The following is a 15,351-nucleotide window of genomic DNA, read 5'->3' as shown; positions in this document are numbered from 1 at the left end:
GATTCGCCAGCATCTGCAGTTCCTACTATCTCTGAAATAATTTAATCAGCATTGATTTTATGCAAGAATTGAAGACTGCTTCAGATTTACAACATATTTAAAGGAACAAGAATAAATAAAACACATTTAAAGGACATTGAAGAATCAATAATACTTCTAGAAAGATGCAATGAGGGAGGTGCTAGACAGAATACAGGATTGGATACCTTGGAGAGAACAATTTTTGAGATAAAAAATTGCTTCAAAATTAAACATTAACTCTGAAGCTCAATAAGTCAATACAGTATTGTATTCAGTAGGACCTATTGTATATGATGTTATAAACTACCAAAATATCAAAGGAGTTACAAATACATTGATGAAGTTTTAATGTCTTTGACCATGACTGCAATCTGAAAACAAATAACATTCTTGAATGAACGAGATTTAATTGAGGAGTTATGCTTCCACGGAAATCGGTAATTTCACTGACAAATTCTGTAGGTTAAGGGAGAACTGTGACAGTGGAATTCTGAGATTAGATTTCAGAGACATATCGGAGATAGAATAGTTGTTGGAATTATTGAAAAGTCTTTGTCAGATTTCTTACAGTTTAAAAAATATTTAACTTTGCGAAAAGCTATTCAAATCATCCAGGAAGCAGAATCTAGAAAGACTCTCAGACAAATCTTGAGAGAAAACCTAATGTACCTCAGGATTGCAACAACACCTATTTTCTGATGAAGGGTCTAGGCCCGAAACGTCAGCTTTCCTGCTCCTCTGATGCTGCTTGGCCTGCTGTGTTCATCCAGCTCTACACCTTGTTATCTCAGATTCTCCAGCATCTACAGTTCCTACTATGTCTGACTTTTATAAAGTTTATTTATGTCATTGGACATCTTGTTAATTTTAAGTATGATACAGGAATGAGTGTCACGATCTTATCTGATCACATACTGTGGTTAATGAAACAGAAATTTCAGCCATTAAGTCAGACAGCACGGAAACAGATCTTTCGGTCCAACTTGTCCATGTCAACCAAGTTGCTCAAACTAAGTAGTCCCATTTGCCTGCATTTGGCCCATATCCTGCTAAACTTTTCCTATTCATGTACCTGTCCAAATTTCTTTCAAATGTTATAACTATATCTGCATCTACCACTTCCTCTGGTAGTTCATTCCACCTACAAACCACTCGCTGTGTGAAACGATTGCCTACAAAGGTGAAGCTACCTGGTCTAGTTCAAACAACTCTGAAGGTTGGCTGGATGGCTGGTTTGTAATACAGTGTGATACCAACAGCATAGGTTCAATTCCCACACTAGCTGAGGCTACCATGTTGGATTCTCAATCTCTTCCTCCCCTTGCCTGAGGTATGGTGACCCTCAGGTTAAACCATCACCAATTGTCTCTCTGTAATGAGAGTGTAGCCCTATGATTTGGTAAGACTGTGGCAACTTTACTTTTATTTACTCTGACCACAACTACCAGCGGTTAGTACTCAGAGCCTAATATGACAGTGCCTTCAGTAGCCTCAAACTTTGGAATACACTCACTAAGCTTTGCTGTCTGTCTAAGCTTTGCTATCTGTCTATATTCCTCCTTTAATCTGCTCCCTGCGTTTTGGACTAAACATTTTGTCCCATGCCCAAATATCTTTTGATGTCTAATTTTGTTTTATGATGCTCCTCTGAGGTACCTCGGTAGGTTTCACAGATGCTGAATGCAGGCAATTCCTGGGTTATGAATGGTCCCTGTCCTTGAGTCCGTTTGCAAGTCAATTTGTACACAAGTCAGTACACAATGCAGGGCAATGTAAAATAGCCGTTCATAAGTACAGAAAACACTTGTATGTTGGGTCTTTAAAATTACACCCTGTATAGGATCATGTTTGTAAGTACAAATGTTTGTAAGTCAGGGAACCCTTGTGAATCCAGTTGGCCTTGATATTGTCAGCTACAGGGAAGGACTGCTTTACTCGATAGAGATTGGGTATGGGTGAGCAGATGGCGGAATCTAAGTTTGAGAAGCAATGATGAAATTTATGAATGTCAGTTCACAGTAAAAGGTTGCATTGTTTAAGTTGTAATCGTGTTTTGTTTGCTCTCTGTCTCTGAATACAGACAACAGAACCGATAAGGTGTGAGGAGCGACAGCAGATTGTGATCCAAGTATCTCCCAGAGAATCTCCCCATCAACCGGACCAGGAGGCACTGGTCCAATGTGTCTCCGCACCTCAGAGTGTGGAGTCAGTACAGAAGCCAGTCCATGGACATGAGTTCACGGTGACACGGGAGGTCCAAGTGGAATGCCCCAAACTCCTTATGCAGAAGAGGTGCGAAGAGGAGCTCATGGAAAGTATGTATGAGGGCAGCACAGTAAATGGATAAACACATATATTCTTTTATTTAAGTATTTATTATGGTGAATGATTTTGTTTTTGTACTGTGTGAATAAATGAGCAGCCTGTGGGCTGATTTTATGTAGAATTACATGATGGTTAAAAAACAGAGGCCACTCAGCCTGTTGTCTACATGCTGACTCTTTGTAAGACCAACTTTGATGAATTCTTTCATGGATGTGGGCGCCAGTTGCAAGACCATTTGTTGCCCGTCCCTAATTGCCTTTGAACTGAGTGGCTAACTAGATCATTTCAGAGGGCAGTTAAGAGTCGGTCACATTGCTGTGGGTCTGGAGTCACATGTAGGTCAAGAAAAGGCAAGGACAGCAGTCTTCTTTTCTGAAAGGACATTAGTGAGCCAGGTGAGATTTTACAATAATTGACGATAATTTCATGGTCACTGTTACTCAGACCAGCCTTTTCTAGCCTCTAGATTTCCAAAAAGAGGCTTGACCTTATGGGTTACCAAGACTGCCAGAATTTGCTCCCAACTCAACTAGTTCCCCTCCCCCATCTTTTCCCAATAGCTGTAAAGACTTTCTTTCTCTTCAAATGATTGTCTAATTTGTTTCTGAAAGTCACAGTTGAACTTGTCTCCATCAGACACACTTAGGCAGGGCATTTCCTAATTATTTGCTCTGTTTTGTTTAAAAAAAATGTTTTGCCTCGCGTCGCCTCTGGTTTTTTTGCCGAACACTGTGACCCACTGTGTCCTCTGGTTCTTGGCCTTTCTGCCAACACTTCCTTCCTATCTACTCTGACCAGGCCTCTCCTGGTTTTTGAACTCATCGAACAAATTCTCTCACAACTTTCTCTTCCTGCTGCGGTTGTTCATTTGCTCGCTGAGCCGGTTATTCTGTGATGTGCAGATGTTACATTACCGTTCTAGGCAACATTATCATGTAACCTTTAATTGAAGCGCTGGTGTTCTGCTTCGTTCCGACTTTATATGATCCTTTGGTGTGGTGGGTCTTGTCACTTCCGGTTCTGCTTTTTTTCAGCAGTGGACTGTATACGGGGTCTCTTTCTACGTGTTTGTTAATGGAGTCCCTTGTTGAGAACTAGGCCTCCAGAAATTCCCATGCATGTTTGTTGTTCGCTTGTCCTAGTATAGTCACTTTGTCCCAGTCGAGCTGATGGCCCTCATTGTCTGTGTGTATTGAGACAAGTGAATATTGGTCATGTCTTTACTGCCAGCTGGTGTTTGTCTATCCTGGTTGTTAGTTTCCTCCCCGTTTGTCCAGTGTATTCATGTTTATTGCACTCGCTGCATGGGATTCTGAATATCACGTTAGTCCTGTTTACTGTCAGTATGTCTAACATATAAATTTGGAACGGAGCAGAACACCAATGCTTCAATTAGAGATTTCATTGATCATATTATTTAGAATGGTAATGAAACGTCTGTACAGCATAGAACAACCAGCTCAGCGAGCAAACGAACAACCGCCGTCCACAACCCCAGCTACAAATTTACGCTAAGACCTTTCTTTTCTTCTCTTTACCTTTTCAGCATTGCTGTTAAATTCCAGGCTGACGGAAGGTTTGGGGCACGCTTGGAATCAGATTGAACAACTACGCGACCGTCTCAGACAAAGTGAGGTAGTGCTTTTTCTTTTAACTTAATCAGTGCATGTTGGCCAACAGCTGGGAGGGAAGGATAAAAAAATTGCTCTCCCAACATCCGCACAATGTTTTAACCAGATAAACTGGACAGAGAACATTTCAGAAATCTGGCACGAGGGCAGGGAACAAACCAAATGGTTTCCATAAACATTGAAAACTCTGCATGGTTCTTCATCAAGAAATAAAACCTTTCTAATAACAATGTATTTTTGACAATTACCAAGTGGGCTCTCAAAATTATTTGTATGAGGTCTGTTGCAAATACTACTATTTTGTCTTGCTGGTGCCATCATTGGAACAAAAGGACGAAGTAGGTGATAGAGGTCCGTTTTTCCATTCATGGTCAGTCTCTGTTGTAACACTGTTTACCCACCTTCATCCATAATCCTTGATATCTTTTATATTATCTATTTTGCTTTTCAAAAAAGTAACCATCAAATTGAACAGCTTTTTGTGGATAGCATGTTCCGGTCTTCCATGATGTCATGTTTGAAGACGTTTCCTAACACCACCCCCTGAATGGTGTATCTTTGATTTGAAGGTGAAGTAACCCCTGCACCTCCCAAGTTCGGACTCCCCACCAGAGGAAATAGACTATTGTACATTGTTAAACTGTGTTAACAGAGGGAATCAATGAGAGTGAGGGGGTTGATGTAATGTCCATGGACTTTCAAAAGACACTTGGAAAAAGTACTACATAGCAGGCTTGCCAGCAGTGTTATAGTTTATGGTCTAAAAGGGGCTGTAGCAGCGTGGATATGAAGTTGTCCTGAGTGACAGGCAACAAAGCAGCGGGGATTGTTCGATCTTTGGACAGGAGGATGGGTCCACAGGGCACGGTTTCAAAATTTGCAGGTGACGTAAGTGAGAGTTTCCAAACTGCATGATAGATTCTGATTGTTGAAGGTGTTAAGGGACATGGAACCAAGGTGGGTGAATGGAGATTATGGAGAAGGCATTAGATGATTGTTTGGGTAGAAATAGCATTGAAAAATGTAGGGAAAATGCAGGAGATTGGCACTAGGTAATGACTCAGTTTGAAGAGCCAGTGCTGGTACGATGGGTTGAATGGCCTTTTCCTTTGTTGTGACACTTCTGTGATTGGTCATAATCTTATTGAATAGCAGAACAAACACTCTGAGCTGAATGGCTCCTTTACTGTGATTGTCCTAGAACCTAATGAATGTGCAGTGATTGAAAGAAGGTTATCTGTACTTATTCAGAAGGCTGCCATATTCATAATCACTTTTAAAATCAACCTATTCCAACACTTAATGACATACCTCTGTGCCAAGGGTGGGACTTGAAACTGAATCTTTTGCCTCAGAGGTAGGGACACTACCACAGCACCACAAGAGCCCCCTGCCTTATTCCTGGGCCTAACGCTATCATTCAACATGTATATATGAGATGGTTTGTTCACAAAAGTTGCGTAATGCAGTCCCTTGGCTGGTCTTAGGAAAGTTGGTCATGTCATTTTATGTCTGATTGCAGTCCCTGGATTGGTGAAGAGCACATTGCTTCGGGCCCATGGTTCCCGATATACATCCAATAAAGTTGCTGGAAAGGAGTGTGTCTCTACAGGGTGTGCGCACTCTATTACCATCTGCACTTGAACAGTGTACTCGTACTCCTTGCTAAATGTCACTCGTTAATAGAAAACAGAGATTGTGCAGCACCAGTGATGATTTCTCCCATTTGTATGTATCTCAACCACAATAGAACTGTCCAAACTAGACTCACTTTCTGGCTTGCAAAAACAGAAAGAGCTGGAAAAGCTCAGCATCTGTGGTGGACTCTGTGGAGACAGAAGCAGAGTTAGTGTTTCAAGTCAAGTGTAGCTCTTCTTTCCACTGGTGAATGTTTTCTGCTTTTATTTCTGATTTCCGGCATCTGCAGTGTTTTGCTTGCATCCAGCCATAGCCCAAGGGCAGTGATGACAACTGGAGTACGTTTCCAAGAATTATGTTAAAAACAATGGGGCTTTTCTGCCTCCACCATCTTTTCAGGCAGAGTCTGAATATGTCTTCTCTACCCTCTATCCTCCTCTAATCATCTGCTAATTATTTTAAATCCATGTCCCCTAATTATTGGCCTCTCCACTAAGATCAGTAGGAATTCCTATTCACACCATCACCTTGATTAGCTCTGCCCTCTATTCCAGAGAAAACAACCCTAGTCTATCCTGAAATGTGGGACCAGCGTGTTAGAGATCAGACTAACTACCTATATAGACTTCAGGGGAGATTGAAGGGTGGCTCTGGGACTTGGAGAAGAGGGGGAGACACAGGGCAGTCCAGCAAACATTTTTTGGGTGGAAAAACATACTGCACCCCTCCCCTCTCATATAGCTTTCAACGGCTAATAACTGTACATTTTTATTCTTTATTCATTCATGGGATGAGGGTGTCGCTGACCAGGCAGCATTTCTTGCCCACCCCTAATTGCCCAGAGGACAGTTCAGAGTCAACCACACCGTTGTGGGCCTGGAGTCACATGTAGGCCAGACCAGATAAGGATGGCAGTTTCCTTCCCTAAAGGACATTAGCAAACCAGATGGGTTTTTTCCTGACAATTGGCAATGGATTCACGGTCATCATTGGATTCTTAATTCCAGATATTGATTGAATTCAAATTCCATCATCTACCATAGTGGGATTCGAACCTGGGTCCCCAGAATATTATCTGGGTCTCTGGATTAACAGTCAAGCGATAAAACCTCTAGGCCATCACCTTCCCCACATTTAAACAAGGACCAATCTTTACAATCACTGTACTGGTAATCCAGAGGCTTAGGCTAATGTAATGGGGTCATGGGTATGAATCCCATCAAATGGTGAAATTTGAATTCAGTACAAAATTTGGAATTGAATGTTAGCCTAATGGTGACCACTATCCGTTGTTGAAAAACACCCATCTGCTTCACCAGTGCCCTTTAGGAAAGCAAATCTGCTATCCTTAGCTGATCTGCATGTGACTCCAGACCCACAGCAATGTGGTTGGATCTTGGGGATAGGCAGTAAATGCTGGCCTAGTTAGTGATAGCCATATCCATCAACAAAATTTTCAAAAGATACTTTCTCTTTTTTGCTTACTATCTCTCTCCTTCCCTTGTCCCTTCATTGTCCATAGACGTGGCAGGAAGGGCAAATAATGCTATGGGCTGGCCATAAGGAGATAGCTATTACCTCAGCAGTTAGGTTCTGGGAAGAAGAGTCACACAGGGTTCCAAATGTTAACTCTGCTGCTCTCTCCTCAGATGCTGTCAGACCTGTTGAGTTGCTCCAGCTCTCCCTGGGTTTGTTTCTGGATGGGAGGGTCTATGTGGAGGTGGGGTTTCTTGTATCACAACCAATTAAGGGTCTCAACTGGTCAATCAATGACAATGAAAGGCCTCAACTCACCACTGGCCTGAATGCCCATCTTCAACTTCCATCGATCTCTCCAGCTCCCAATACTGCATTCAATTCTGGTCTCTCTACTATAGGACAAATGTTGTTAAAATTGAGAGGCTGCAGAAAAGATTTACAAGGATGTTGCAGGGACTGTGGAGGGTTTGAGTGGAGGGAGAGGCTGAACAGAGTAGGGCTATTTTCCCTGGAGCATCAAAGGCTAAGAGGTGACCTTTTTGAATTTTATAAAGTCATGAGGGGCACAGAGAGGGTGAATAGGTATTTCGTAGGTTAGGAGAGTCCAAAACTAGAGAGCATAGGTTGACAGTGAGAGGGGAAAGATTTAAAAAGGACCTAAGGGGCAACTTTTTCATGCAGAGAGTGGTGCGTGTAAGAAACGAGCTGCCAGAGGAAGTGGTGGAGGCTGGTACAATTTCAACATTTGAAAGGCATCTGGATGGGTATATGAATAGGAAGGGCTTAGAGAGATATGGGCCAAATGATGACAAATGGGATTAGATTAATTTAGGATATCTGGTCAGTATGGATGAGTTGAACTGAAAAGTCTGTTTTTGTGCTGTGTGACTCAATGGTGGATGGCTAGGGCAGGGGGAGAGTGTCAGTCACTGTTAAAAGATGCCCAACCCTACACGTAGTGCAAAAAGAGTTAAATTTCAGCCTGTCTCTTTCTCCTCTGTTCCTGTGCCAGAGGATGACCATTCCCTGAAACTATGCATAATCAGTGTGCCAATAACTTGAGATGAGAAATAAAACTCAAACTATATTGATGTAATTTCTGATCTTCCAGAAGCAAGAGCCACAGGAGATTCTGTCCATGGAAAGTGTATACCATGGACAAGATACTAGGAGCACAGCAGACGGTAAGGCACGAGACAGAGAACAAATCCCCACAGCTTGCCGATGTGGCAATCAAGACACGGTGCTAACCAGTTACAGAGAAGAAGGACACGTTAGACAGCAGACAAATAGAACAGACGAGGGGAGGTCAAGGAAACACTTGGTCAGTTGTACACTCCCAACAAAGAAGGGACAGTTACAATCTGCATCCCATGAAGACACACCAAAGGCAAGAAGGTGGGTAGAGAGAGAAGTGTAGTTTAGCTTCTGCTGGTGACATTGGCGCTCAGGAATTCAATTTGTAAACCTTGACATTAAGACACTGTGGTCCCACAGAGAATGAATCAGCACGTGGGGAAGCCTTTTCTCCTTTGTACTTATACTGGGTACAATGTGCTTGATTCTCAACAGCCTTCTGGGTAGTTAGGGTTGGCAATAAACGCTGGCCTAGCCAGTGACGTCCACATTCCATGGATGAATCATAAAAAAAAAGCACTTGAGAGGATTTCAGAGGATTGTCCTTCACCCCCCAGAACACACAATCTCTACCATCATTTCACTGCAGCATCTCAATCGTCCTTCCTATAATGTATTCCAAACATTAATTACTGTGTGTTGAAAGAAAGGCTGTCTGCCCTACATGTCCCTTTAATTTCTTTGAACTTACAGCTTCTTGTCCTCTCTCCTTTGTTTATCTAAAATTATTGTTTCAGGGTTACATTCTCTATCTCATTAATTGTCTTAAGTACCTACATAAAAATTACTTTTAAAGTACAGGTATTTCTCCTATAATGCGATAGTTGCATTCATGTGTGACCTCGTGCTATAGAAAATAGTTGTACAGCAGAAAGCTTGCGTTATTCCAAACAGCATCCACTATTCATCAGTTGCGTTACAGCCAATTTGTGTAGATGAAACACGCGTTTTAGCAGAAATACCTGTATCTTAAGAGCTTTAGTTTCTCGAGCTATTCTCCATAATCCCTTTCCCTTTAACATCGGATAGTCATATCTTTACTTTCCTCTGAAACGCTTCATGAACTGCACAGAGAGCTTTAGTCAATAATTCAGACACGTCTTGTTCAGAACATTCTAGAGCACTACGAATCACAGCGGAAGCATCCCGGAGATGATTTTTCTGTCTTCACATTTATAGACAACAGAAGAATCACTGTCTTCCTTTCATGTCTCTGTGTATTAATTCCTTTTTTGGATGATTTTACAACCTCCAAAGACAATTGTGTTTGATAGACCCAGTCACATTAGAAGGGCAGTGTTCTGGGTTAGTGGTGGGAAATTCTCATTGTCTTGCCATGATTTCATCATTAAAACAGGCCAAAGGCAATGCACAAATTGGTTACTGCGTTTCCATTAATTACGTCAGAGGCTACAAGTTGAAGACATGTCTTCATCTGAATTGGTGCCAGATACAATCTGTCAAATCACCTGATGCAAAAGCAGAATTCTTTCAAAATTATATTCTGCTTATTGCATTTTTGTTACTAGTGCTAAGGCTTTGAGTGGCAGGTTCATAAACTTATTTACCACAGAGCCCCTGTGATTTAATCTGATCAACAATCTCACCTGTTGTGGAGTCATACAGTACAGAAACAGATTCTTCGGTCCAACCACTCCATGCTGAATATAATCCCAAACTAAACTAGTCCCACCTGCCTGCTCCTGGCCCATATCCCTCCAAACCTTTCCTATTCATTTACTTATCCAAATGTCTTTTAATGTCAGGAAGTTCATTCCACACGCGAACCACTCTCTGTGTAAAAAAAATTGTCCCTCATGTCTTTTTTTAAAATTTCTCTTCTCTCACCATAAAAATGTGACCCCTGGTCTTGATATCCCTATACCTAAGGAAAAGACAACTACCATTAACTTTATTTTATAAACTTCTATAAAGTCACCTCTCAACCTCCTACACTCCAGTGGAGAAAGTCCCAGCCTATTCAGCCTTTCGTTATAACTCAAACATTCTATACCCGGCACCATCCTGGCAAATCTCTTCTGAACACACTCCACCTTAATAATATTCTTCCTATAACTGGGCGACCAGAACTGGGCACAGTATTCCAGAAGAGGCCTCGCCAATGTCCTGTACAACTTCAACATGACGCCCCAACTCCTATATTCAAAAAACTGAGCAATGAAAGCAAGCGTGCTAAACATCTTTTTAACCAGCCTGTCTGTATGTGATGCAAACTTCAAAGAATTATGTACCTGAACCCCTAGGTCCTTCTGTTCTACAACACTACCCAAGGTCCTACCATTAATTGTATCTCCTACCATGTTTGTTGTAGCAAAATGCAATACCTCACATTTATCCAGATTGAACTCCATCTGCTGTTTTTCAGCCCATTGACTCATTTGATCAAGATCTCTTTGTCATCTTCGAAAATCTTCTTCACTGTTTATTATGCCACCAATTTAGGTGTCATCCGTAAACTTACTAAACATTGCCTTCTATATTTTCATCCAAATCATTTATTTGAATGACCGATGTTTTTCATTTAATGCGCAGTTCTTCCAATTTTTACTTTCAATCACATTTTGTTTTGGGCTAACTTGCTTAAATAATGTGGCTCAGGTTGCACAGTTTGTCATTAGAAAGAATAAAGAAAGAAAAACTTGCGTTTATATAGCATCTTCGGTGATCTCTGGAAGCTCTAAAGTACTTTGCAGCCAATGAGGTACTTATGATATGGTGACTGTTGAAATACAAGAGTAGTTACATATCTTTTAAAAAGGACTTTTTGTGTATGTATATTAGTAGTACAGTCCTGCTTAGATCCTGGAGTGTGAAGCTTGGACTCAGAATCTTCTGGTTTAGAGATGGGACAAGTTCAAATTAAGTCTGAGGACCAACGAGTTTAGATTTGCAGGGCTGCAGTTTGAAGGTTGGGCATGTTGCTGTGATGTTGGGACAGGTTTTAAATTAATCAATCCCTGCAATAACTGGGATGTTGCAGTTAAATCTGAAGAGGTTAAAGATTCATGTGACCTGGAGTCACTTGGAACATGGGAAGGAGGGAAGTTAGTTAGGAGTGTTTCCCTAACGTTTTGAAAATGATGCTGTGCAAACTGGTGTGAGTGAGGGTGAGTGAGGGTGTGCGAGTGTGAGGATGTGCGAGTGTGAAGTCTGTGTTGTTCAGCAGAGAGAGAAACAGAGACCACAGAAGCAATTGGATTGTGAATTATTGCAGAATATAATGTATTGGACTTCTGAATTAAATTAAAATGCAGACGTGTCCTAGACCCAAACATTTTCAGCTGCTTCCTCCATGACCTCCTCTCCATCATAAGGCCAGACTTACTGGCTCTGCACCTTACACAAGGCACAAATCAGAAGTGTTATAGAATAGTCCCCACTTGCCTGGATCGGTGAGGCTCCAACAACACTTGACACTATCCAGGACAAAGCAGCCCGCTTGATTGGCACAAAATCCACACACATCTACTCGCTCCATCACTGATGCTCAGTAGCAGCAGTATGTACTATTTACAAGATGCACAACAGAAATTCACCCAAGATCCTCAGACAGCACCTTCCAAATCCACGACCACTTCCATCTAGAAGGACAAGAGCAGCAGATACATGGGAACACTGTAACCTGCAAGTTCCCCTTGAAGCCACTCGTCATCCTGACTTGCAAATATATCACTGCTTCTTCACTGTCACTGGGTCAAAATCCTGGTATTCCCTCCTTAAGGGCACTGTAGGTCAACCTACAGCATATGGACTGCAGTGGTTCAAGAAGGCAGATCACCACCATCTTCTCAAGGGCAACTAGGGATGGGCCAGCTGCTTGTGCCCACATCCCTTAATTAAAGACATCGGACTTGCTGTTACATCATGGTAAAATGACAGTCTGTGGCAGTAGTCCTCTTGAAATATTTAAAAAGCAATTTGGAATAGCATTGAAAGGTATTTGTATGATATTGTAGTTATTAACATCATGCTGGTTCCAAAAAATTATGGAGCAAAACACACTGTAAGGGTTGACCCATGGTTCTGATTGTAATTTGGGAGAGAGTATGAACCAGCTTTAAAAGATATTACAAGAAACATTGGAATGAACTAATCAAGTTTAGGACGGTGTACTTCACACGGTTTCTCCAGTTAAAGAGTGATCAATAAGCAAAAGGAGATACTGTTTGGATCTTTCAAGCAATTCTGTGATGGGGAGGCCACATATCTCTATGAAATGATGACCCACGTATATATCTTTGAGAATGCTGAGGTAAAAAGGTTCTGTACCACTCGATCAATGTATTGACCGCGGTGGAATGCTGGCCTTTATTACAAAGGGAGTGGAATGTAAACGAAGGGAGGTCTTGCAACACTACTACTGAGTGTTGTTGAAACCTAACGTACTGTGTGCTGCATTGGTTGCCTTGTTTTGTTTTGTTCTATTCTTACACAGGATATGGGAGTTGCTGGCTGGGACAGCATTTGTTGCCCATCCCTAATTTCCCTGGAGAAGGTAGTGCTGGGCCTCCGCCTTGAACTTCTGCAGTCCACATGTTGTAGATACAGCCACAGTATTCTATTTAGCCGCCCTACCCCAGGCTTGTGTACAAAGAAAGGTCACCTTAGGTGAAGTACTGGAGGCATGGTGGTGTGAGACAGATGGATACCATGCCAGTTGATCAAAAGGTGGGTGGAGGAGGAGGAACAGCTCTCCAGATGGTCTGTCAGTACAGTTTCTGTGTCTGAGTGGCTGGATGCCAGATTACACAATCCTTCAGTAGTCTGGAAACCTGAGATTTAGTGTGTATTTTGCTGGTGTAACCAACTAAAGTCATGAGAATTGTTGGAATCTCAAGCCACGCCCGTGTTCCCTTTTGTATTTCAAGTCTGAATGGGATAGATAAAAAGAGGATGTTGTTTAAAAATTAAAGGGTTTGTGCCTGTTTATTCCAGCAGGGACAGCAGGTTGAGTATTTCTAACGAGATATGATCACTCACACTCCAGGATTGAGACATGAGATCCTGATCAGCGGAGCTGAACATCTGTCAGGTGCCATTGGCAACATCAAGAATAACCAGGTCTTCAGAACATCATTTTGCACAAGCACTGCCTGGGTTATTAGTTAGATAGTGTGTTTGAAGGCAATGCAGTCAGCATTGTGTGGGATTCAGGGATGAGCTTGCCAGTTGGATACAAATTTGGCTTAACAGCAGGAGACAGGGAGTGATGGTGGAGGGTTGTTTTTCAGATAGAAGGCCTGTGAGCAGCAGTGTTCCACAGGATTGGTGCTGGATCCACTGTTATTTGTCATTTATATAAATGATTTGGATGAGAATATAGGAGGCATGGTTAGTAAGTTTGTGGATGACACCAAAATTGGTGGTATCGTGGGAAGAAGATTATCTAAGATTACAAAGAGATCTTGATCAATTGGGTCAATGGGCTGAGGAGTGGTAGGTGGAATTTAATTTGGATAAATGTGAGGTATTGCATTTTGGTAAAACAGACGAGAGCAGGAGTAATACAGCTAATGGTAGGATCCTGGGTAGTGTTGTAGAACTGTGAGACCTAGGATTTCAGGTGCATAATGCTTTGAAATTTGCGTCACAGGTAGACAGGTTGATTAAGAAGGCATTTAGCACACTGGCCTTCATCGCACAAAGCTTTGAGTGTAGGAGTTGGGACGTCATGTTGAGGTTGTACAGGACCTTGGTGAGGCCTCTTTAGAAGTACTGTGTTCAGGTCGCCCTGTTATAGGAAGGATATTATTAAACTGGAGAGCGCTCTGAAGAGATTTACCAGGATGCTCCTGGAACTGGAGGGTTTGAGTTATAAAGATAGACTGGGACTTTTTTCACTGGCGCATAGGAGGTTGAGGGGTGACTCTGTAGAGGTTTATAAAATCAAGAGGGGCATAGATAAGGTGCATAGCAAAGGTCTTTTCCTTAGGGTGGGGGAGTTCAAAACTAGAGAGCATATTTTTAAGGTGAGAGTGGAAAGATTTAAAGAGAACATGAGGGGCAACTTTTTTTTTTACACAGAGAGTGGTTAGTTTGTGGAATGAACTGTCGGAGGAAGTGGTGGATGCAGGTACAGTCGCAACATTTAAAAGACATTTGGATAAGTACATGAATAGGATAGGTTTAGAGGGATATGGGCCAAACACAGGCAAGTGGGACTAGTTTAGTTTGGGAACATGGTTGGCCTGGAATAGTTAGACCGAAGGGTTTATTTCCATGCTGTATGACTCTGTGAATATCATCCTAACCGATTCAAACTCTCCTCATACACCAGTCCTGCCATCCCAGGAATCAGTCTGGTAAACTTTGCTGCACTCGCTCCATAGCAAGAACATCCTACCTCAGATAAGATCTAGAACCATTCACAATATTCCAGGTGTAATCACATCCTCCAATAACCTAGGGTACAAGTCATTTGAATCAGGTGACTTATCCAGTCTACCTGTGGTCAGCTTTTCCAATTACTCCTCCTCTTGCAAACGCCACCCTATCCATTGCACCCATTGTCTCCACTTCTACAGCTATCTTGTTAGATTCCTTCTCCATACTAAACACTGATACAACGTATTCATTAAGCATTTTAGCCTTGTCCTGCACTTCTAAACAGATTTCACCTTCTTTATCCATAATAATATGCAGGGAGAACTTCCCTGATTTTTTTTATGGGTTGTGCCCTGGGATATTTATACCCACCTGAGCGACAGAGAGAGAACACGTCCTTAACTTAATGTCTGCAATCAAAAAACAGTACCTTCCATGACATAATGCTCTTCCAGAACTGTGCTAGATGTCAGCCCCAAGGTATTGTGCTCAGGTCTTTGGAGTGGGACTCTAACTTAGAGCTTCCTAATTCTGCAGCAATAATGTTATCCACTATGCCATCACTGACACCTAATGGATGGTGGATGGATGACGATGTAGAGGGAAGAGAAGGGAGGGGAGGATGGATGGCTATGGAGGAGAGATGAAAGACTATGAAAGGAGGAAACTATAGTCGCCAATGGAGAAGGTGAAGCACAGATTTGCAAGACAATTGAGATGTAAATGAGAAAAGTGGTGACTGAAAAGATGTAGACATGGTTTTGTTGGCCATGAT

General features: G+C 42.0%; 1 protein-coding gene across 1 annotated transcript in view; it reads left to right on the top strand.

The window, feature by feature from the left end:
* LOC109912772 overlaps positions 1-15,351 on the top strand; it is a 68,894-nt gene that overhangs the window by 35,993 nt on the left and 17,550 nt on the right. Inside the window, exons 4-6 of the mRNA XM_048618344.1 lie at positions 2,102-2,336; positions 3,893-3,981; positions 8,206-8,492. Of these exons, the coding sequence (XP_048474301.1) occupies positions 2,102-2,336; positions 3,893-3,981; positions 8,206-8,492 (611 nt within the window). The remainder of the gene's footprint in view (positions 1-2,101; positions 2,337-3,892; positions 3,982-8,205; positions 8,493-15,351) is intronic.

Source organism: Rhincodon typus, chromosome 2, assembly GCF_021869965.1.
Source record: "Rhincodon typus isolate 14 chromosome 2, sRhiTyp1.1, whole genome shotgun sequence".
Classification (NCBI taxonomy): domain Eukaryota; kingdom Metazoa; phylum Chordata; class Chondrichthyes; order Orectolobiformes; family Rhincodontidae; genus Rhincodon; species Rhincodon typus.
The sequence above is the reverse complement of the archived record's forward strand: the minus strand, read 5'-3'. Positions and strand labels throughout refer to the sequence as shown.